General features: G+C 44.4%; 1 protein-coding gene across 1 annotated transcript in view; it reads right to left on the minus strand.

Annotated features, from left to right (window-relative positions):
• LOC126198823 (myogenesis-regulating glycosidase-like) overlaps nt 1-22,795 on the minus strand; it is a 56,154-nt gene that overhangs the window by 15,731 nt on the left and 17,628 nt on the right. Inside the window, exons 3-4 of the mRNA XM_049935394.1 lie at nt 20,911-21,902; nt 3,615-4,049 (exon numbers count right to left, since the gene is read on the minus strand). Of these exons, the coding sequence (XP_049791351.1) occupies nt 3,615-4,049; nt 20,911-21,902 (1,427 nt within the window). The remainder of the gene's footprint in view (nt 1-3,614; nt 4,050-20,910; nt 21,903-22,795) is intronic.

Here is a 22,795-nt window from a genome sequence, read left to right on the forward strand (position 1 = left end):
TTGTTCACGAGCCAGTAGCTGACGAGCAAGCGGAGATACACATATGGCCACCAACTGATTTTTGTGATTTTGGCTCATAGCAAGTGGTACCCATACACCAGTTTTTGAACCTTCTCCATTGCATGCAAATGTGACGATGGTCACATTTCATCGCATTTGTCAGTTCTCGAGTGCACTGACATGGATCACTGTGGATTAATGCCCTTAAACAATTTTCATCAAATACTGAAGGTCTTACTGAACATGGAGAGTCAGTAATGTCAAAACGACCTTCCTTAAAATGAGAAAACCATTTCCTTGCCGTGTCCACTGTCACTGTCCACATACACGGTGCAAATGGTTCTGGCTCTCTTAGCTGGTGTCCCCACTCTGTCGAACTCAAACAGAAGAATATGTCGGAAATATTCTCCACTAGGTACTCCATTTTCTAGTGTCCACAGCTCCACTCACTATATCCAGATGACAAAACGATAATATGTAAATTCAGATGGCAACAGTTAACTACAAATAAAAAATGACAATAGATAAATAAGCCCACAGCAACAGTAATACCAACATGCAAAAACGCTATAAACTTACGCACCAATCTAATACTTTTCAAAGAAGATCTTATTAATCGTGACTGCGGCTTTCAAATTGACAGGCGGTTTCTATGCCACCTTCAGGAAGACAAAATTTAACACTTAATTATACGTCAAGCGACAATTAATATTATTATTTCGACAACTGAATTAGAACTCTGCGGGTCTACTGTTCCGCAGAAGGCGCGCATTAAGGGTCGCCGTTGCACAAGTGGCTGCGCCCCTCAGATGGAGAAATGTTCGACAAAGGGTGCTAAAAATAACACAGGCCGTTCATGCTGCAGCAACCTACACACTTGCATCATTGTGCCAATAGTGGCGTGTATCATTAGTCTCCAGTGTAAAACTCACTTGAAGATGGCTGAAAGGCAGTCACCTGAAATAACGTGGTAGGCTGTCGATGTCATCTGGTTGCAAGCCCGAAACCTCATGGAATGTTAATTAAAGATGATCGAAAATTGACATCTTGGTTTTACGAGTCTTCCATGACTATGTAAAGTGGAAGCAGCGAAAAACGTTTTTCAGGCGTTTTGGACAATAGATTTGAGTTTTGGCAAGACTGGGTACCCGTGAAGAGGGTTTTATACACAAGCGTTGTGTATCAAGTAAGAAGTACACATCTCATAACACAATAGGCTGCTTACCACACAGGTACAACCCCTCTCCTGGCGCTTCTCAGATCCGTGCAGCACCCTCTAGATGGTACTCAAAAAGCCGGACCTCTTCTTCCTTCTGTGTTACATCCTTCAGCGCACTGTATACATATGCAGATAGTGTGAACAGCTACCCATACTGAGCGCTGTCAACCATGGACTACAGTGCTTCTATCTTGTACTAGTAGGCACGAAAATCCCTCCACTGACAGGCACTAAAACATAACGCGCCACGGGCAATCAGACAATACTGAACCAGCAGTTAGATAGTTCAGTTCAGTGTTGCAGCCAACTGAATACAGTAGTCTAAAGACTATCTTCCGACTTGCCAGTCGCTATTTAGTGAGAACCAGGAACATTAACAGAATGCCTGCACAGTTATTACCAACTACAATGAGAATCTGCCGACGGCCTCGCCGCAGTGGTAGCACCAATTCCCGTCAGGTCACCAAAGTTAAGCACTGTCGCGATTGGCTAGCACTGGGTGCATCATCGTCCGGGTATGCCGAGTGTTGTTGGCAAGCAGGGTGCACGTAGCCCTTGTGAGGCCAATTGAGGAGCTACTTCACTGAGAAGTAGCGGCCCCGGTTACGAAAACTGACAACGGCAAGAAGAGCGATTTACTGACCACATGCCCCTCAGTATCTGCATCCGGTGTCGCCTACGGGCTGAGGATGACACGGCGACCGGTCGGTGCCATTGGACCTTCAAGGGCTGTTCGGACAGTGTTTGTTTGTTTTATAGCGACATTATCAGAGATTGCCAAGAGACAAAAATGTTATTTAGACGTCACTCTGTTAGGCCAGAACATCAATTGCCACACGTTGAACTGTACCAAGTCAAGTACCATTTACAACATACTCTTAACGAATGTTATTTGTTATTAGTTATTTTACTGCCGAATTTCTGTTGTAGGGCCGCTCCGTCAAACAAGTACTTGATCAACAAGTGTGCAATCAGACGCCTTTAACGGAGAACTTTGTTTCAACCTCTTTTTTTTATTGAAATGTTCTCTGGGATATCTACTTTACTGTAGTGCTCATTCCAAATTCGCTAGAAACTCCTTTATGAAGTTACAACGCAATTTGTGATAAAGTGTCTCCGAAAGCCATTCATAGTGGGGAAAAAATCGTCGACATTGCGGCCCATGTGGCAGCGTGTCATTTCAACGACGTCGTGACAGGCATAACGGAATTATGAACATGCTCGAACTTGAGATCGCGCCATCCTATTAGAAGTTCTGCGCAAAGCGGACGAAAACAGTATCGAGCGAGCAGAGCAGCGGATGACAGATGCTGCCAAAGAGGCCCGCATGACCAGCATGGTCACGAAGAAGATGGAGAACATCTTTTTGGATCTGTATGGATTGCTGTATGGTCCTGGGATCGCTGACTAGAGGTATTTTTAATTTAACGAAAAAAACGTTATCCAAAACTTTAAATGCGTTTTTCTCCTAATCGCATTTTTCAAATTGGCGAGGAACATAAATTGAGAATTTTGAACAGAATTTGATCCTGGCATTCAATTAGGTTGGTGCATAAGTCCTTAGTGTTTTTTGTTTGCACGTTGGTATTCCAGTTGCTGTAGGTTCATTTATCGATTGTCGTTTTTACTTGTATTTCACTGTTGCTGTCAGAGTTTACACATAGTCAATTTGTCATCTGGAGGTAGTAAGTGGGACAGTGAATGCTAGAAAATGGAGTACCAAGTGAAGAAATCGGAACACTTCCGACGTCTTCTTCAGTTTGTGTTCAGTAGAGGGATGACAGCAGCGGAGGCAGTCAGAAACATTTTCGCCGTGTTTGGGATAATGCACGGAGAGAAAATCGTTTTCTCATTTTAAGGACGATCGTGTTCATATTACCGACATTTATTATCATAATGCATATTTATATACGATGTGGCGTTCCATTAGGTATATAAAAACATGCTTGTATTCTAAGGCAACGTTGTGGCAAATTTTCAAAGCAATCGGCAAAGGACATTCGGAAACAAACGATTTTGAACAAACGAACATTGACGTTTTTGTTTATATAGATTGCGAACGACGACCACCTTCGCTTACTGGCACTTGCCCTGTTGCCCTTCCATGAAGACACAAAAGAAAGGGTTTATTTCTGAGTGGAGTTGCAAGTAAAAGGCATTTGTAAAAGGTACCCTCTCCATACAGTAACGTATCTCGTCAAAGATTTCAGGAATTACTGCAACCAACCGCAGTTGTTTCTTCAATTTTTATTATTTATTATTTTATTCTTATTTATTATTTTTTATTATTTATTAAAAACTGAAGAAAAACAGCGATTTATTGCCGTAATTCCTGAAACCTTTATTAAGACAGTCTCAGTGTTCCAAATCCAGAATGAATAAAAGTTTAACGTACCTCATTGTCGAAGTCCCAGGGCACGTAGGAGAACTGAATGGCCGGCATGAAGACGTTGGCCTGCAGCCAGCGTATGAAGAGCTCCTTGGTGAGCACGTCGCTGCCGTAGCCGTTGCCGCCCACCATGTCTGGCAGGACGAAGGGGTAGCCCACCAGGTTCATCTGCAGCAGCGTCGTCACCAGCGTCGGCAGCCCGTTGTCGAAGCCCCACCTGCTGTCCTTGTCCAGCATGCGCACGTACACCGGCAGCTGCTGCGTCCGCTCGGCCACGCGCACCTCTATCGTGGAGCCGAACTGCGAGACCGTCCTCAGGTAGTCTTCAGTGAACTGCACCGGGCTCAGGTCCAAGGGTTCGATGTCGGGCAGCTGTGGCAGCCAGCTGGTCTCACCCGCGTCAAACTTGAACGAGTCGATCCCCGTCTCGTTTTTTAGAGCCTAGAAAGGAACATGAACGAATGTGACAGTCACACAGGAACGTCAGGCTGACAAACTGCACAAGTAAAATGTATTCAGATATCTAATTCCATATTTAATATCGTCGGACTGACAAATCACTCAAGTGAAATGTATTCAGATATGTAATGCCGCATTAAAAATCATTTACAATATGGCTAAAATAATGTATACTTTGTAAGTAGGCAGTTAAGGTTTTTATGTTGGTGACGCCACGTAGCGCTCTCTATTAAAATCGCTGACTGCGCTGTGTGCAGTCTGTTCAAAAATGGTTCAAATGACTCTGAGCACTATGGGAGTTAACTTCTGAGGTCATCAGTCCCCTAGAACTTAGAACTACTTAAACCTAACTAACCCAAGGACATCACACACATCCATGCCCGAGGCAGGATTCGAACCTGTGACCGTAGCGGTCGCGCGGTTCCAGGCTGTAGCGCCTAGAACCGCTCGGCCACCCCGGCCGGCGTGCAGTCTGTGGCTGGTTGGACTCATTGTTGGATTATTCGCTAGTGTAGTGTTGGGCAGTTGGATGTGAACAGCGCGTAGCGTCGGGCAGTTGGAGGTGAGCCGCCAAGCAGTGATGGATGTGGGGAGAGAGATGCCAGAGTTTTTAGATGTTAATATGAGTGGACGATCTGGACGTGTATCCGTCAGAAAAAGGAAATTTGTCAAAATAGATGTCAAGAATTTATACATATAGTTTATGACTTTTGAACACTATTAAGGTAAATACATTGCTTGTTCTCTATCAAAATCTTTCATGTGGTAAGTATATGCCTAATCTTTTACTAAGCTGGCAGTATTGGCGCTCGCAGTATTGCAGTAGTTCGAGTAACGAAGATTTTTGTGAGGTAAGTGATTCATGAAGGGTATAGGTTATTGTTAGTCAGGGCTATTCTTTTGGTAGGGATAATTCAAAATGTTCAAATGTGTGTGAAATCGTATGGGACTTAACTGCTAAGGTCATCAGTCCCTAAGCTTACACACTACCTAACCTAAATTAACCTAAGGACAAACACACACACCCATGCCCGAGGGAGGACTCGAACCTCCGCCGGGACCAGCCGCACAGTCCATGACTGCAGCGCCTTAGACCGCTCGGCTAATCCCGCGCGGCAGTACGGATTGTTAAAAGATTGCTTTCTGCTAAAATATTGTGTGTCAGTTTAGAAATGATCAGAATAAGTAAAGAGAAAACTGTCTGAGTAGGTTCAGTTTTACTCAGCTGTTTCAGTGTCAAATAACGTAGAAGTTTACCAACACAGTCTTTCTTTACATTCAAAGGGTAAGTTTCAACTTTAAGACGAAAAAAAGGAACGATGTACCACTAAAGAATTATCTGAATGCGGCGGAAGTCGGTAGATGTGATCTACATGTAAAACCAAACAAATAAGCACAATTTCAGAAACAATTGGATGATTTGTTCAAGAGAAACAGATTCAAAACGAGCAAGTCAGTAACGCTAGTCCACCTCTGGTGCTTATAAAAGTAATTATTCGGCTTTCCATAGATTGATAGGATTGTTGGATGCCCTCCTAAGGGATATCGTGCCAGATTCTGTCCAGGTGGCGAGCTAGATCGTTCAGATCCCGAGCTGGTTGGAGGGCCGTCCATAATGTTTCAAATGTCCTCAATTGAGGAGAGATCCGGCGAATATGCTGGTCAAGGTAGGGTTTGGCAAGCACGAAGTCAAGCAGTAGAAACTCTCTCCGTATGGCGAGTGAGTATTATGTAAGCACAAGATAGCTTGCCGTGAAGGGTAACAAAACGGGGCACCGAAAATCTTCGACGTGCTGCTGTGTTGTAAGGATGTCGCGGATGACAGCCAAAGGGGTACTGTAATGAAATGGCAGTTCATACCATCACCCGTGGTTGTCGGGGCACATGGCAGGTGACAGTCAGCTTGTTATCCCACTGCTGTGCGAAGCATCTCTAGACACGTTTTCGCTGGTCATCGGAGCTCAGATTAAAGCGAGAATCATCACTGAAGACTATTCTACATCAGTCAATGAGACTTCAGGCCGAAGACGTGTCTGGAGCCGTAGGAGACGGCGGTGGGGTACCGACCCCAAAGTCGCACGCCATACGGCCCGACATCCAGTAATTATGGTTTGGGGAGCGATTTCATTTCGTAGTAGGACCTCTTTGGTCCTCATACACGACACCCTCACAGCACAGCGTTACGCAGATAATAGTCTACGCCCCGTTTTGTTGCCCTTTATGGCAAGCCATTTTGGGCTTACATTCCACCAAGATAATGCCCGCTCGCACATGGTGAGAGCTTCTACTGCCTGTCTTCTTGCTTTCCAAACCCTACTATAGCCAGCAAGGTCGCCGGGTCTCTCCCCGGATGAGAACGTCTGGAGCGTTATTGGTACGACCTCCAATCATCTCTTGATTTCAGCGAAATAACGCGTGAGTCGGACATAATTTGGTACAGTATCCATTAGGAGGACATCCAAGACTCTTTTAATTAGTGACAAGCCGAATAGCAGTTTGCATAGGGGCCAGAGGTGGACCAACGCGTTATTGACTTGCCCAATTTGAGAAGCTCCTTCTGTTCAATAAACATCCACTTTCTCTGAAACTGCAATCATTTAACTATTAGAATCCCATTTGAATAATTCTAGAGATAAACAATAAATCCTTATAAGCAACAGCTGAGATTTCCTTTGTAAATATGGCTCTACAAGACAACGACTCAGTGAACAGTAAAATAAATGAAAGGAAAATGAAAATGACGTGGAATGGTTTTGGTAAACGGGGTAATGCACTACTGGCCATTAAAACTGCTACGCCAAGAAGAAATGCAGATGATAAACGAGTATTTATTGGACAAATATATTATACTGGAACTGACATGTGATTACTGTTGTGGTTGGCAGGAGAGCCAACACCGTGTTACTAGAGGAGGCCGAAAGGTACGCGTTTAACTCACGCAGGCTGGCGTGAGATCTGGAACAGGACAAGGAAATTAGAATTTAGAAAAACGGACGTAGCTGGAGGAATACTTAACTTTAATCCATTAATGATGAACGTCGCTCTTGACGGTACATGATTCACAATATCAATAGTAACTGAATATGGCGCCTTGCTAGGTCGTAGCAAATGACGTAGCTGAAGACTATGCTAAACTATCGTCTCGGCAAATGAGAGCGTATTTTCTCAGTGAACCATGGCTAGCAAAGTCGGTTGTACAACTGGGGCGAGTGCTAGGAAGTCTCTCTAGACCTGCCGTGTGGCGGCGCTCGGTCTGCAATCACTGATAGTGGCGACACGCGGGTCCTACGTATACTAAAGGGCCGCGGCCGATTTAAAGGCTACCACCTAGCAAGTGTGGTGTCTGGCGGTGACACCACAATTACATTTTCACGCAATTTGGGTGCACAGATCCTGACAAATCAGTACCCAGAACAACCACCTCAGGCCGTAATAACGGCCTTGATACGCTTGGGCACTGAGTCAAACAGAGCTGGTTCAAATGGCTCTGAGCACTATGGGACTTAACATCTATGGTCATCAGTCCCCTAGAACTTAGAACTACTTAAACCTAACTAACCTAAGGACATCGCACAACACCCAGTCATCACGACGCAGAGAAAATCCCTGACCCCGCCGGGAATCGAACCCGGGCGTGGGAAGCGAGAACGCTACCGCACGACCACGAGCTCCGGACAAACAGAGCTGGGATGACGTGTAAAGGTACAGCTGCCCATGCAGCTTCAACACGATACCACAGTTCATAAAGAGTAGTGACTGCCGTATTGTGACGAGCCAGTTGCACGGCCACCATTGACCAGACGATTTCAGTTGGTGAGAGATCTGGAAACTGTGATGGCCAGGGCAGCAGTTGAACATTTTCTCTATCCAGAAAGGCCCGTACAGGACCTGCAACATGTGGTCGTGCATTATCCTGTTGAAATGTAGGGTTTCGCAGGGATCGAATGAAGGGTAGAGCCAAGGGTGGTAACACATCTGAAATGTATCGTCCACTGTTCAAAGTGCCGTCAATGCGAACAAGAAGTGACCGAGACGTGTAACCAATGGCACCCCATACCACCACGCCGGGTGATACGCCAGTATGGCGATGACGAATACAGGCTTCCAATGTGCGTTCACCGCGATGACGCCAAGCACGGATACGACCATCATGATGCTGTAAACAGAACCTGGATTCATCTGAAAAAATGACGTTTTGCCATTCGTGCACCCAGGTTCGTCGTTGAGCACACCATCGCGGGCGCTCCTGTCTGTGATGCAGCGTCAAGGGTAACCGCAGCCATAGTCTCCGAGCTGATAGTCCACGCTGCTGCAAATGTCGTCGAACTTTTCGTACAGATGGTTGTTGTCTTGCAGACGTCCCCATCTGTTGACTCAAGGATCGAGACGTGGCTGCACGATCCGTTACAGCCATGCGGATAAGATGCCTGTAATCTCGACTGCTAGTGACACGAGGCCGTTGGGATCCAGCACGGCGTTCCGTATTACCCTCCTGAACCCACCGATTCCATATTCTGCTAACAGTCATTGGATCTCTACCAACGCGAGCAACAATGTCGCGATACGATAAACCGCAATCGCGATAGGCTATAATCCGACCTTTATCAAAGTCGGAAACGTGATGGTACACATTTCTCCTCCTTACACGAGGCATCACAACAACGTTCCACCAGGCAACGCTGGTCAACTGTTGTTTGTGTTTGATAAATCGGTTGGTAACTTTCCTCATGTCAGCACGTTGTAGGTGTCGCCACCGGTGCCAACCTCGTGTGAATGCTCTGAAAAGCTAATCATTTGCATGTCACAGCATCTTCTTCCTGTTGGTTAAATTTCACGTCTGTAGCACGTCATCTTCGTGGTGTAGCAATTTTAGTGGCCATTAGTGTATTTCAGATGTGTTTGGAAATAAAATTTACAATCAAAGTTTGTTATCTGTTTCAGTATATAGCAGTGGGACACGGACTTTAATGCGAAAACTATTGGGAACTTGGAGGTTGCTGAACGAGCAATGGAGAGGTACGGTGCATGTGAGGAATTAAAAGGGGCGGTCAAAAAGTTTCTCTTCGAAGGCCGTACAGTCTAGAATAGTTATATCAATCAAGCAAAATCGCCTTGAGCATTGAGACACTCATCCCACCGACGCACTAGTCTGAAGATACTGCTTTGGTAAAACGCCGGGCGGGTCCTGCTGCGTGAAGAAGTCCGTATCTGCCTGCTGCCCATCGTCGTCCGACAGGAGTCGTGAGACCTTCAGGGCCTTTTTTAAGGGACCGAAGACTTGATAATCGCAGGCGGAGAGATCAGGACTATAGGAGGGGGGATGCTCCAGTGTCTCCCACTTCAGTTGGCGTAACTTCTGTGTTATGACATTTGCAATATGGAGACGTGCTTTATCATGAAAAAGCTTCACCCTTGGCGCAACATTCCTCAACGGTGGTTTTTGATAGATATTCATGCCCGTAGACATTCTTCGTTCTCGGATGGACGTCTTCCGGTGTTTGTTGTTTTGCAGCCAAGAAAAGAATAACAGTACGTTGGTCCTGTCTGGACGCATTTGGTACTAACGTCGCCATAGTTGATGATTCGATATTTACAGCACGCACGTTGGAAAGATACGAATGCCACACTAGACCCTTACCTTCACGCCAGTGATCGTATACATGCATTGGAGCCGCGCTGGATTAGCCGAGCGGTCTAAGGCGCTGCAGTCATGGACTGTGCGGCTGGTTCCGGCGGAGGTTCGAGTCCTCCCTCGGGCATGGGTGTGTGTGTTTGTCCTTAGGATAATTTAGGTTAAGTAATGTGTAAGCTTAGGGACTGATGACCTTAGCAGTTAATTCCCATAAGATTTCAGTCACATTTGATCATTTTGAACATGCATTGGAGTCGCGCTACGTTACATACAAGGTGCAGCAACGGAAACTTTTTGATCGCCTTTATACTAGCGGAGATAGGTTCAAATGGTTCAAATGGCTCTAAGCACTATGGGACTTCAGAGGTCATAAGTCCCCAAGACTTAGAACTACTTAAACCTAACAAACATCCATGCCCGAGGCAGGATTTGAACCTGCGACCGTAGCAGCAGCGCGGTCCGGGCTGAAGAACCTAGAACAGCTCGTCTACCGCGGCCGGGTAGCGGAGACAGGAAAATTAGTAAATTGGGACAACGAATACTGGATTGGTATCTGCAATACTTAGTGTAATGAAAGAGAAGTACACGTGGCGTGTCATTACAAGAAGCCGCACTGCAGTGCGAGAGCCGGCCGTTGTGGCCGAGCGGTTCTAGGCGCTTCAGTCCGGAACCGCGAGACCACTACTGTCACAGGTTCGAATCCTGCCTCGGGCATGGATGTGTGTGATGTCCTTAGGTTAGTTAGGTTTAAGTAGTTCTAAGTTCTAGGGGACTGATGACCTCAGATGTTAAGTCCCATAGTGCTCAGAGCCATTTGAACCATTTTTTGCAGTGCGAGAGACAATGTTTGTTTGATGGACGAGTGCAGCCAGCCCAGAAGGGCTAAGCGAGCAGAGTAAGCTAGGAATGCCACGAATTCGGGGTTACCCAGAGATATAGCTGGCTGAGAAGCGTAGACAGCGACCTAATGGGAAATGGAAAGAGCTCCATCGATGCCTGTCGCTGTAGATGACAGTGCATCGGAAAGCCTAGACAAGACCTGGATTCCAAACTACTCAGACGATGATGATGTGAATGACGATTACACAATGTTTTTGACAGCACATGACGTCAAATAACTAACATCGAAACACTAAGTTACCAGTCCTATTCTGTGTTTAGAAGCCAAGAAACAAAACAGCTGGCCAAGTGTCCGACTCTTAGTAGAAGGTAGTACTATGATGTTCACCAGAGATAAAGTTCTCAGAGTAGTTTGTCTTACAGCGAAAATATACTGAATTGCAAATTGAATCTGCTACAACTGTCATTAAGTTCCTCTTAATTCCCTCGAAAAAAAAAAAATAATTCAAGTTAAGCAGACTTTTTTTATTTCTTATCGTTATTTTCAGCACGAAATAACTCATCCATAACGAGGAACACAAATAAACACCATTATTTGCAAAACTTGTCGTCCATCGCACTTAATAAATATAGTAATAGCTATATTGTTATGGTTGCAGGGTGGTCGACGAACACTATTTCTCAAGAAAATGGTTTCAAAAATATGTTTCAACGGAAACGCTGAATGCTGTTTCATACCGTTCCCCACTTCTCATTAACAAATTACGCTTAACCGGAAACATTATTACCGCCTGTTTAATAGCGTGCTGATTTGGAACGCAATACTTCAGTTATTATGAGTCGCATGGATTCAACGTATGTAGCACCTGATGTCTCCTCAGAGGTCAAGGGCAGCTGGATTATGGACGCGCAGATGGTGCACGAAGTCGTCCCAGGTGTGTTTCATAGAGTACAATCTAAACCTACATGACTACTCTGCAATGCAAATTTAAGCGCCAGCCAGAGGGATCAACGAACCACCTTTGAACTATTCCTCTATCGTTTTACTCTCGCACAGCTTGCGGGAAAAACAAACACTTAAATCTTTCTGTGCGAGCTCTGATTTCTCTTATTTTGCAGGTGGGTGTCAAAAAAAGAAAGAAAGTTGGTGATTGAAATTTCTTGAGAAGGTCCTGCCGCAGCGAGAAACACCTTTCTTTTAATGACTTCCACCCCAATTCGTGTATCATATCCCTGGCACTCTCTCCCCTATTTCTCGATAATACGAAACAAGTTGCCCTTCTTTAAACTTTTTCGATGTCCTCCGGAAATCCTATGTGGATCTCACACCCTAAAGCAATAGTCCCAGGAGAGGGCGCACAAGTGTAGTGCAAGCAGTATCTTCATAAGACCTGTTAAATTTTCTAAGCATTCTGCCAATAAATCGCAGTCTTTCGTTTGGTTTTCTCACAACATTTTCTGTGTGATCGTTCCAATTTAAATTATTCGTAGCTGTAATCTCCAAGTATTTAGTTGAGTTTACTGCCTTTAGATTTGTGTGATTTATCGTGTTACTGAATTCTATAGGATTCTCTTTAGTTCACATGAAGGTGATTTCACACTTTTCATGATAAGAGTCATTTGCCACTGTTTCACCATACAGATGCCTTGTCTACATCATTTTGCAATTTCATTTTATCATCTGATCATTTTACGTGAGGAAAAATGACAGCATCATCTGCAAATAGTCTAAGAGGGCTGCACAAATTACTACTAAATCGTTGATGTAGATCAGGATCAAAAGAGAGCCTATAACACTTCCTTGGGGAACAATAGATATTAACTCTGTTTTACTCGATGAAATTCCGTCAGTTATTACGAACTGTGAACTTTCTGACCATAAATCATGAATCCAGTCACACAACTGAACGGGACTCTATAGGCTTGCAATTTAATCAGAAGTCGCATGTGAGGAATGGTGTCAAAAGCCTTCTGGAAATCTAAAAATGTGTAATCAGTTTGACGTCTCCTGTCGATAGCCCTCATTACTTCGCGAGAATAAACCGCTAATTGAATTTCAGCAGAACGATATTTTCTGAATCCATGTTGGCTATTTGTCAATAAATCGTTTTCTTCGAGGTGATTCATAATGTTTGAGCACATTATATGTTCCAAAATCCTTCTGAAAATCAACATCTACATAGAAACTCCGCAATCCACCAAACTATGCGTGGCGGAGAGTACCCATACCACTAATACTCATTTCCTTTTCTGTTCCATTCACAAATTGAGCGCGTGAAAAACGGCAATCTGTATGCTTTCTCGAATCTTATCTTCGCGGTCCTTATGCACAGTTTTTGTTGGAGGCAGTAGAATCTCTCCGCAGTCAACTTTAAATGCCGTTTCTCTAAATTTTCTCAATAGCGTTCCTCGAAAAGAATGTCGCCTTCTCTCCAGCGATTCCGATTTCAGCTTACCCCAGATTTATAGGTAATGGGAAAGTCCTGCCTGTACCTCAAGCATAGGTGATCTGTCGATATGATGAAATAACCTGGGTCTCTTGCTTATCAGGCTTATGTGTTACGCACTGCACCATCCTGACATTGTGAGTAACATAAGTATGTCTAGTAAGCAGCAGACTTGGGTTCAAGTCCCAGCCTTGGCACAAATTTTAATACATTACTTCAGCTTCTATCCTCATGGAAGATAAAGTTGAGACTCAGTATGTCTCCAGGAAAAAATAATTCCATCGGATCAATAGATCACCTGTGCCTGAGGAACAGGCAGGCTTTCTCCACTATGTACAAAACTGAGAGCCTCAGTAATAACGACAATTTAAGAAATAGAAAATGAAGATGAGTAAAGGTGTGAATTGAAGTTCGTGTTGGGGGGAGGGGGGGGGGCATTGGATCTCTCTTTTTTTTTTAGTTGATCTCATTTTGTTCTATATTGTTCGTTGAATTTGTTCGGAGTGGCGGGGTGGACGCCCGATGACACCCGTTCAGGTTCTTCGTTGATCCGTTCACTCAGTTCTTTTTTTTTTTCCAGAGGGTAGCTAACCCTCTGACCGAACACGCTGAGCTACCGTACCGGTATGTAGGTAGACCATGCAGATATGTTAGCCGCAATCCCAGGGTGGTGTAGTGGGTATCACACCTCCCTAATAAGTAGAAGATCCAGGTTCAAGTCCCAGCCCTGACACAAATTTTAGTTCATTACTTCAGGTTATATCCTTATCGAAGATAAAATATGAGTCTCAATATGTCTCGAGGAAAATATAATTCCAACAGATTCCATCACGTAAGCCTGAGCTACATACAGGATTTCCCATACGTACAAAGGCGGGGGTGCTATTCCAATATTAGTGAGCCCTCACGAGACTGACGGACTATAAAGTATAAAATAATTTCTCTGAACCCCATTACAAATTCCTAACCCCATAAACACAGACCCAAAAATTTGTGCTTGTGAATTTTTAATAGCTATGACAACATATTAAAACTTAAAGCGAAAAACGTGCGGCACATGAAGTAGGTACAGTAAGGAGTGTCGAGAGTAGCTGTCGTTAAGAAAATTCCCAAAAGAGTTCTTATTATTTGTAGCGCAATAAAATTGTTGGTGACTTAGCTGAACTATTAATGCATCAGTTACCTACAGCATGCGCCCAACATTTCTCGTTTTAAATTTCACAAGTATTGTCATCGTTATTAAAAATATCCACGCACAAATTTTTGGGACTATCTGTATAGGGTTAGTAGTCTGTATGGGTCTAGGAGAAATTATTTTACACTTTTTAGTCAGTTTAAAAACATGTTATATTCCAAAGTTTTCTATTTAAATATTCATTTCTTGCGTTTTAGATTCTGTAGTTCCTGTAATTGGCGTCGAAATACAGTAAAGAAAATTACGAATCCTCCAGTCGGTTATGGATCTTGAGAAATTGTTACACAATATGAGGCAGATTAATACTTCTGAAATCCCTGAAATTATGCTGCAGAAGTATAGACTAAGACTAACAATACACAAACAATATGACTGTAATAAAATTGAGAAGGAGGCAGTCATATTATTTACAACAAAATGCTATTTTTATAACTTGTTCGGTGAAGGAGTAATGTGGCAGAATATTTCATAATGGGAATAAAAGTGTAAAGGCAAAAGACTCCAACGCTAGGGTTCACAAAAGAGGCAGGCCAAATGGTCAAAATAAATGATGCATTAAAAGTGTTTAGCGTGTTAGGAATGGATTATTCCTGTTGTACATGTAGAAACAAACACGAATAAGAAATTTGGTGTTAACACCAACAACAAAACTGTGTCTGGCTCTGCACCATACTATACAAGACTCTGGCTGAACAAACTGATTGTACCATTACAGCATAGTTCAGCTAAAAAGCTTTATGCAACGCCACAAAAATTAAGAATGGTTATGAACAAGGATGTAGGACCAAATTTTTCATTCATGTTTCTTTCAACACAAATGCGGCTCGCTTTATGATGATTATTACCGGTACATTCAGTTTGCATTCAACCTGCATTTAATATAAGCAGGATCTGAAGATAGTTGTTACAACCGGCCTAGCTAGTCAACATCTTTTAATTTTCTTATGTAAACGCGATCTATGCATTAAAGGACTTTTGGAAAATAATGTTTAACGTTTTAACAAATCAACGCTATTTCTGTTCATCCAGACCAGTGTACTGCCTCCCGTACTAGATATTGTGTATGCATCGACCAATAGTAAAAGATAGTTTAATCTAGATACGAGCCTAGCAAATTGTTTATGAGCATTGTATGGTATCTCGAGGAAATTTTTACAGCGTTCCCCTCTATTTTCATGTTCCAATGTACTTTCTCGTTCGCCGTGATGACTACAAACATGCTGTCATCCCTCCAACAGAATTTTCGCTGAGAACGGAGAACTTTGACTTCCTACCATTCGCTTCCTGGTTATCCAAGCATTCGATTCCTTGTTGCCGTCCCGTCCTGAGTGTGCAATTTGAAGATGTGCGTGTCGCCCTTGCTATAGCATGTGTTATTTTCATATTTCAGAGTTCGTATTCTGAGCATCATCCCCCTGTCGGGGGTTCGAGTCCTCCCACGGGCATGGGTGTGTGTGTTGTCCTTAGTATAAGTTAGTTTAAGTTAGATTAAGTAGTGTATAAGCTTAGGGACCGATGACCCATAGGACCTTACCACAGATTTCCCCAAATTTCTGAGCAGCACTCATCCATCTGGTTGTTTGTGCACCTTGGTTACAGATTTCATTGGCTTATTTCTCTTGTTAATTGGAACGTGTGCGTTGCACAGATGACGAACTCTGATTTTGTTATTCTTTTAGTTTTTCTAACAATGCCAATCATAGACCAATATAATTAACTTCTTCATTTCATGTTAATTTTACGTGTTTTTTTTTTGCCGGCCGGTGTGGCCGCGCGGTTTTAGATGCTTCAGTCTGGACAGCTAGGGTCGCAGGTTCGAATCCTGCCTCGGATATGGATGTGTGTGATGTCCTTAGGTTAGTTATGTTAAATAGTTCTAAGTTCTATGGGACTGATGACCTCAGATGTTAAGTCCCATAGTGCTCAGAGCCATTTGAACCATTTGGATGTTGCTTAGCGTACAGTTTTTTTATTGTGGTGACGAATAGATTGCAAGCAAAGGCTTTCATTTCCGTGCTCAAACCGTTACCACTGCAGATTATGTTCATATTCAAGGAACAGTTAGTGACAAGATCTAGTATCTTTGCATAAATGCAAAAAGAGAAAGGAGAAAAAGTAATAATTCAATCAGTTATCAAGAAATAACAGTATCTTTAGAAAAACTAGCCTATATAATAATCCAACATTCATTTTTACAACAATTATAATAATTTATCTATTTCTAGGCTTGAATTATAGCAACTGTTTATTTTAGGATCAGTAAAAGTATTGTCGAATAATTAATAAGGAAAGCAAATTTATTGCTATTGAAGCCGCTGTTTCCTAATAATGTTAGCAGTCATTGTCCAGCAGCTATATTTGTGGCTGATCGTACTGCTAATGTTTCTGAGTCCTAACAAAAGAAACAACCCTTCCTGAAAACAGTTATACATCTACAGAAGATGATATACTACTGGCCATTAAAAGTGCTGCACCAACAAGAAATGCAGATGATAAACGGGTATTCATTGGACAAATATATTATACTAGAACTGACATGTGATTACATTTACACGCAATTTGGGTACATCCTCTGGCCGTAATAACGGCCTTGATACGCCTGGGCATAGAATCAAACAGAGCATGGATGGCGTGTACAGGTACAGCTGCCCATGCAGCATCAAGATACCACAGTTCATCAAGAGTAGTGACTGGCGTATTGTGACGATCCAGTTGCTCGGCCACCATTGACCAGACGTTTTCAATTGGTGAGAAATCAGGAGAATTTGCTGGCCAGGGCAGCAGTCGAACATTTTCTGTATCCAGAAAGGCCCGTACAGGACCTGCAAAATGCGGTCGTGCATTATCCTGTTGAAATGTAGGATTTCGCAGGGATCGAATGAAGGGTAGAGCCATGGCTCGTAACACAACTGAGATGTAACATCCACTGTTCAAAGTCAATGGGAACAAGAGGTGACCGAGACGTGTAACCAATGGCACCCCATACCATCACGCCGGGTGATCACGCCAGTATAGCGATGACGAATACACGCTTCCAATGTGCGTTCACCGCGATGACGCCAAACACGGCTGCGACCATCATGATGTTGTACACGGAACCTGGATTCATCTGAAAAAATGACGTTTTGCCATTCATGCACCCAGGTTCGTCGTTGAGTACACCATCGCAGACGCTCCTGTCTGTGATGCAGCGCAAAGTGTAACCGCAGCCATGGTCTCCGAGCTGATAGTCCATGCTGCTGCAAACGTCGTCGAACTGTTCGTGCAGATGGTTGTCTTCTAAACGTCCCCATCTGTTGACTCAGGGATCGAGACGTGGCTGCACGATCCGTTACAGCCATGCGGATAAGATGCCTGTCATCTCGACTGCTAGTGATACGAGGCCGTTGGGATCCAGCACGGCGTTCCGTATTAACCTCCTGAACCCACCGGTTCCATATTCAGCTAACAGTCATTGGATCTCGACCAACGCGAGCAGCAATGTCGTGATATGATAAACCGCAATCGCGATAGGCTACAATCCGAACTTTATCAAAGTCGGAAACGTGATGGTACGCATTTCTCCTCCTTACACGAGGCATCACAACAAAGTTTCACCAGGCAACGCCGGTCAACTGCTGTTTGTGTATGAGAAATCGGTTGGAAACTTCTCTCATGTCAGCACGTTGTAGGTGTCGTCACCGGCGCCAACCTTGTTTGAATGCTCCGAAAAGCTAATCATTTTCATATGACAGCACTGCTTCCTGTCGGTTAAATTTCGCTTCTGTAGCACGTCATGTTTGTGGTGCAGCAATTTTAATGGCCAGTAGTGTACTATGGTTTTGTTGGTCTCACTAATGCATTATGTAATACTAACTGCTTCCAACAAATGTAATCACAACCGTTTATATATGTTACCAACAACGTACAAGCCGAGAGTATACGAAAACTATGGGCGAGACTGCATGTGAGGACCACACACGCTTACTGAAATCATCTATCTGTAGGATTTGGTGCAAAGTGATTCCAATTCCCGGAAAAGATTCGCACCGTTATTGCCTCCTTTTTCTCTTTCATTTCCTGTTTTGACTCATTGATGATAAAACTATACCTGTGACGTTCCTCTTATTAGCGTGAATATGTCTTCCATAAAACGCGGAAAAATCATTTTGGTGTTTCCTAATCTTTCTGATACCTACTGCAGTTACACGATCCAGTCACATTAATGTGATCACAGTCTATCAGTCTATGTTACAGCAGGTGACACAGCACTAGCAATGGAGGGTATACAAAGCGTGTCGGGGGAGGGTGGGAGGGGGGGTGGTGACAGTGTGCAGTCGTTGTCATAATGCGGCTCAAATGGATCTAAGCACTATAGGACTTAATATCAGAACGCAGCATGTCATTCTCAATGGAGAGAAGTCTTCCGAAGTAAGAGTGATTTCAGGTGTGCCGCAGGGGAGTGTCGTAGGACCGTTGCTATTCACAATATACATAAATGACCTTGTGGATGACATCGGAAGTTCACTGAGGCTTTTTGCGGATGATGCTGTGGTATATCGAGAGGTTGTAACAATGGAAAATTGTACTGAAATGCAGGATGATCTGCAGCTAATTGACGCATGGTGCAGGAAATGGCAATTGAATCTCAATGTAGACAAGTGTCATGTGCTGCGAATACATAGAAAGAAAGACCCCTTATCATTTAGCTACAATATAGCAGGTCAGCAACTGGAAGCAGTTGTTGTTGTTGTTGTCTTGAGTCCTGAGACTGGTTTGATGCAGCTCTCCATGCTACTCTATCCTGTGCAAGCTTCTTCATCTCCCAGTACCTACTGCAGCCTACATCCTTCTGAATCTGCTTCGTGTATTCATCTCTTGGTCTCCCTCTACGATTTTTACCCTCCACGCTGCCCTCCAATACTAAATTGGTGATCCCTCGATGTCTCAGAACATGTCCTACCAACCGATCCCTTCTTCTAGTCAAGTTAATTCCATAAATTATCTGGGAGTACGTATTAGGAGTGATTTAAAATGGAATGATCATATAAAGTTGATCGTCGGTAAAGCAGATGCCAGACTGAGATTCATTGGAAGAATCCTAAGGAACAATTCGAAAACAAAGGAAGTAGGTTACAGTACGCTTGTGCGCCCACTGCTTGAATACTGCTCAGCAGTGTGGGATCCGTACCAGTCCGTACCAGATAGGGTTGATAGAAGAGATAGAGAAGCTCCAACGGAGAGCAGCACGCTGCGTTACAGGATCATTTAGTAATCGCGAAAGCGTTACGGAGATGATAGATAAACTCCAGTGGAAAACTCTGCAGGAGAGACGCTCAGTAGCTCGATATGGGCTTTTGTTGAAGTTTCGAGAACATACCTTCACCGAAGAGTCAGGCAGTATATTGCTCCCTCCTACGTATATCTCGCGAAGAGACCATGAGGATAAAATCAGAGAAATTAGAACCCACATAGAGGCATACCGACAATCCTTCTTTCCACGAACAATACGAGACTGGAATAGAAGGGAGAACCGACAGAGGTACTCAAGGTACCCTCCGCCACACACCGTCAGGTGGCTTGCGGAGTATGGATGTAGATGTAGATGTAGATCTGAGGTCATCAGTCCCCAGTCGTAATGCGGAACTGGAGCAATTTCTCTGACGTCCTAAAGGGCACAACCATTGACTATCGGGACAAGGCTGGAAGAATTTTCGAAACGGCTAAGTTGGTAAACTATTCGCGTACCGCAGTGGTTAAAGTAGACCGTGCATCGCAAAACGGTAATATCCAAAATCGGTACCGAGGCAACTGCATAGATGACAAGGGTGAACGACGAGTGCGGAGATATGTACAGACGAACAGATGAGCAACTGTTGAGCAACTGGCCTCCCAGATGAACGAGAGGGCTACCAGCGTTGTCTCCCCAACGACCGTTCAGCGAACTTTGCAGCATATGGCCCTCCGCAGTAGGCGCCTGATTCACTATTCACGCACCCATGCTGATCGCTGTTCATCGTTGACGAAGGCTGGAATTTTAACGCCAGTATCGCACCTGGACATCCACTGAGTGGCGACGGATGCCTTTTCCGAAAAATCCAGTTTTAAGCTCCATCGGACAGAAAGTAAACACCCTACAATAATCCTCGAAAGACTGCAGGCGGGAGGAGAGAGCGTTATGGTCACGGTAATGTTTTCTTGGCATTCCCTGGATCGTCTCGAAATTCTGGAAGGGACAAAGTGTCAATACAAGAGGGCATCTATCCTTGGGGACCATGTCCATCCCTACATGTTTGTTTCTCCTTGGCACAATGGTATCTGTCAGCAGGACAATGTAACGTGTCACACAGCTATCAGTGTAAGCGCGTCGTTCGAAGAGCACCAAGATGAATTTACTGTACTTTCCTGGCCACCAAACTCTCAGATTGTAAACCTAACTGAGGAAGTGTGAGACCAGTTCGATCGGGCTGTTCGCGCCACCGATCCTCAGCCAAGAAACCTAGCGCAGCTGGACACGGCACTGTCATAAGCCTGGCTCCAAATCCCCATTGGTACCGTACCTTCCAGAACCTCACAGACTGTCTTCCTGCACGTCTCGCAGTGGCCTGCGCTGCAAAAGATGGTGTTTCAGGCTTTTGACAGGTCGTGTAATACAGCCAATAATCGCAAGTAGCTACCCAACGAAGATCGATTGATACTGAGTTGTCACATGATAACTCGCTACTACTTAGGAGTCACAACAGTACTTACCCAAAGCCTATTGGCCCACCAGGCTGCCGCTTCAGGGTTTGTGAAGTCGACGACGCTGCCTTCGCCATTCCACCAGGAGGTATTGGCGCTGCCTTCGGTATTGGTGACGAAGTATCCACTGGCGAGGGCCTGAGAATGGTACGGCTCGCAGTCGAGATTCACGAAGGGGTGGACCCACAAGGTGACGCGGAAACCCAGGTCATGCAGATCTTCTGTGAGTTTCCTCACGTCGGGGAACTTGGCCGTGTCGAACGTCAAGCTCCCGTAGCAGGTTTCCCACAGGTCGTCTATCTCGAGCTGGCTGTTGTTGAAGCCGTTGGCGACTATTTCCGCGGCCAGCTGCCTCACCGTTGAGTCGTTAATGTCCCTCTCGTACCGCGCCCAAGTTGACCAAATAGGGTGCGTGGTCATTCGCTCGTCCGGTATGCCAGACGGTCTGCCCAGGTACCTCTCGACAGCATCCTCGTGGGCCTGCCTCGCGTCTTCAAACACGCACGTCGTCTTGTTCAGGACGATGTCGGATCGCTCCAGCGAGTATGGCGGTGCCTTCTCAGCGGCAAGACACAGCCAACCCACTGAGTCGTTGATGTTCTGATTGATGAAGAGGGGTATATTTGGTTGCGCGTGGACGTATCTACCGTCCGAAAAGAGCCAATACCGCTCGGCAATGCCGACGTTGTCCTGCTGTTTAGTGACGTAGGAGTAATTGCTGTATACGTTGGACTCTATGGGCCAGTATTGATTATACTGCTCCGGACCGCCGTATAGGTGGCTACCGTTGTGAGGAATGCAGATTTCTACTATTATACCTGGGATATCGTACGACGCAGAAAATCTGTAACACACTCCTCCGTCCCTCTGAGAACGCTCAACAACAATCCTCGATTCTTGGAACTGGTAACAATCCTCATCGAGTCCAGCATTGTCACATATACTAGGAGCACCCTCGTATCCCAGGACAGCGACAGATTCGACGTCAACATTGTCACCACCTGAAAAACCAAATACGATTGTATTACAACAGTTGAGTTCAATTACTTATTCCCAAAGCAAATCTGCAGTCAAAGGTAGGAGAGAGCCGCGCAATATCGGCCGGCTTACAGTACCGGCCGCTATAGAGATTTCTCTTTTCGCCTCCAACTGGGAGATGTCTACAGTAAGAAGAAGCGAGCTCGCGTATCCATGTACCCTAGAGACAGCTATCTTCTTCTTGTCTTCAGTACTTTGCTTGCTCCGAATGCTTCACGGTGTTGCCGTAGCTCAAAGCGCACGGAAGATATTTTGAGGTCTGTAGTACCCGTTTTTAAGATGAGTGCTTAACTTCGTTGCTATATTTCGGTTATCTATGTGATGCAGGGAGTGTCATCTAACAAACATTTCGCGATAATTTCTGTAAATAAAAGAACGTACACTATGGCGAGTTAAAGAAGGCCAGTAACATTAAGAGTGCAATGTGAATTCCACTGTTGAGTGCATAGGAGAGCGGATAGGTGAAAGGACTACGTTGAAGGCCTCTATGAGGGGGAAGACTTGTCTGATGACGCGATAGGAGAGGAAATAGGAGGCGATATAGAAGAGATAGGGGATCAAGAATTATAATGCGAATTTAAAAGGGCTTTGGAGAACTTAAGATCAAATAAGTCAGAACGGACAACAACATTTCACCGCAATTTCTAAAATCATTCGGGGAAGTGGCACCAAATCGACCATTCACATTGGTGTGTAGCACGTATGAGAGTGGCGATATACCATCCGACTTTCGGAAGAACATCATCCACACGATTCCGATGACAGCAAAAGCCGACAAGTGTAAAAATTATCGTGCAGTCAGCTTAACAACTTATGCATTTAAGTTGCTGACAAGAATAATATACAAAAGAATTAA

The sequence above is a fragment of the Schistocerca nitens genome, chromosome 8 (genome assembly GCF_023898315.1).
Source record: "Schistocerca nitens isolate TAMUIC-IGC-003100 chromosome 8, iqSchNite1.1, whole genome shotgun sequence".
NCBI lineage: Eukaryota > Metazoa > Arthropoda > Insecta > Orthoptera > Acrididae > Schistocerca > Schistocerca nitens.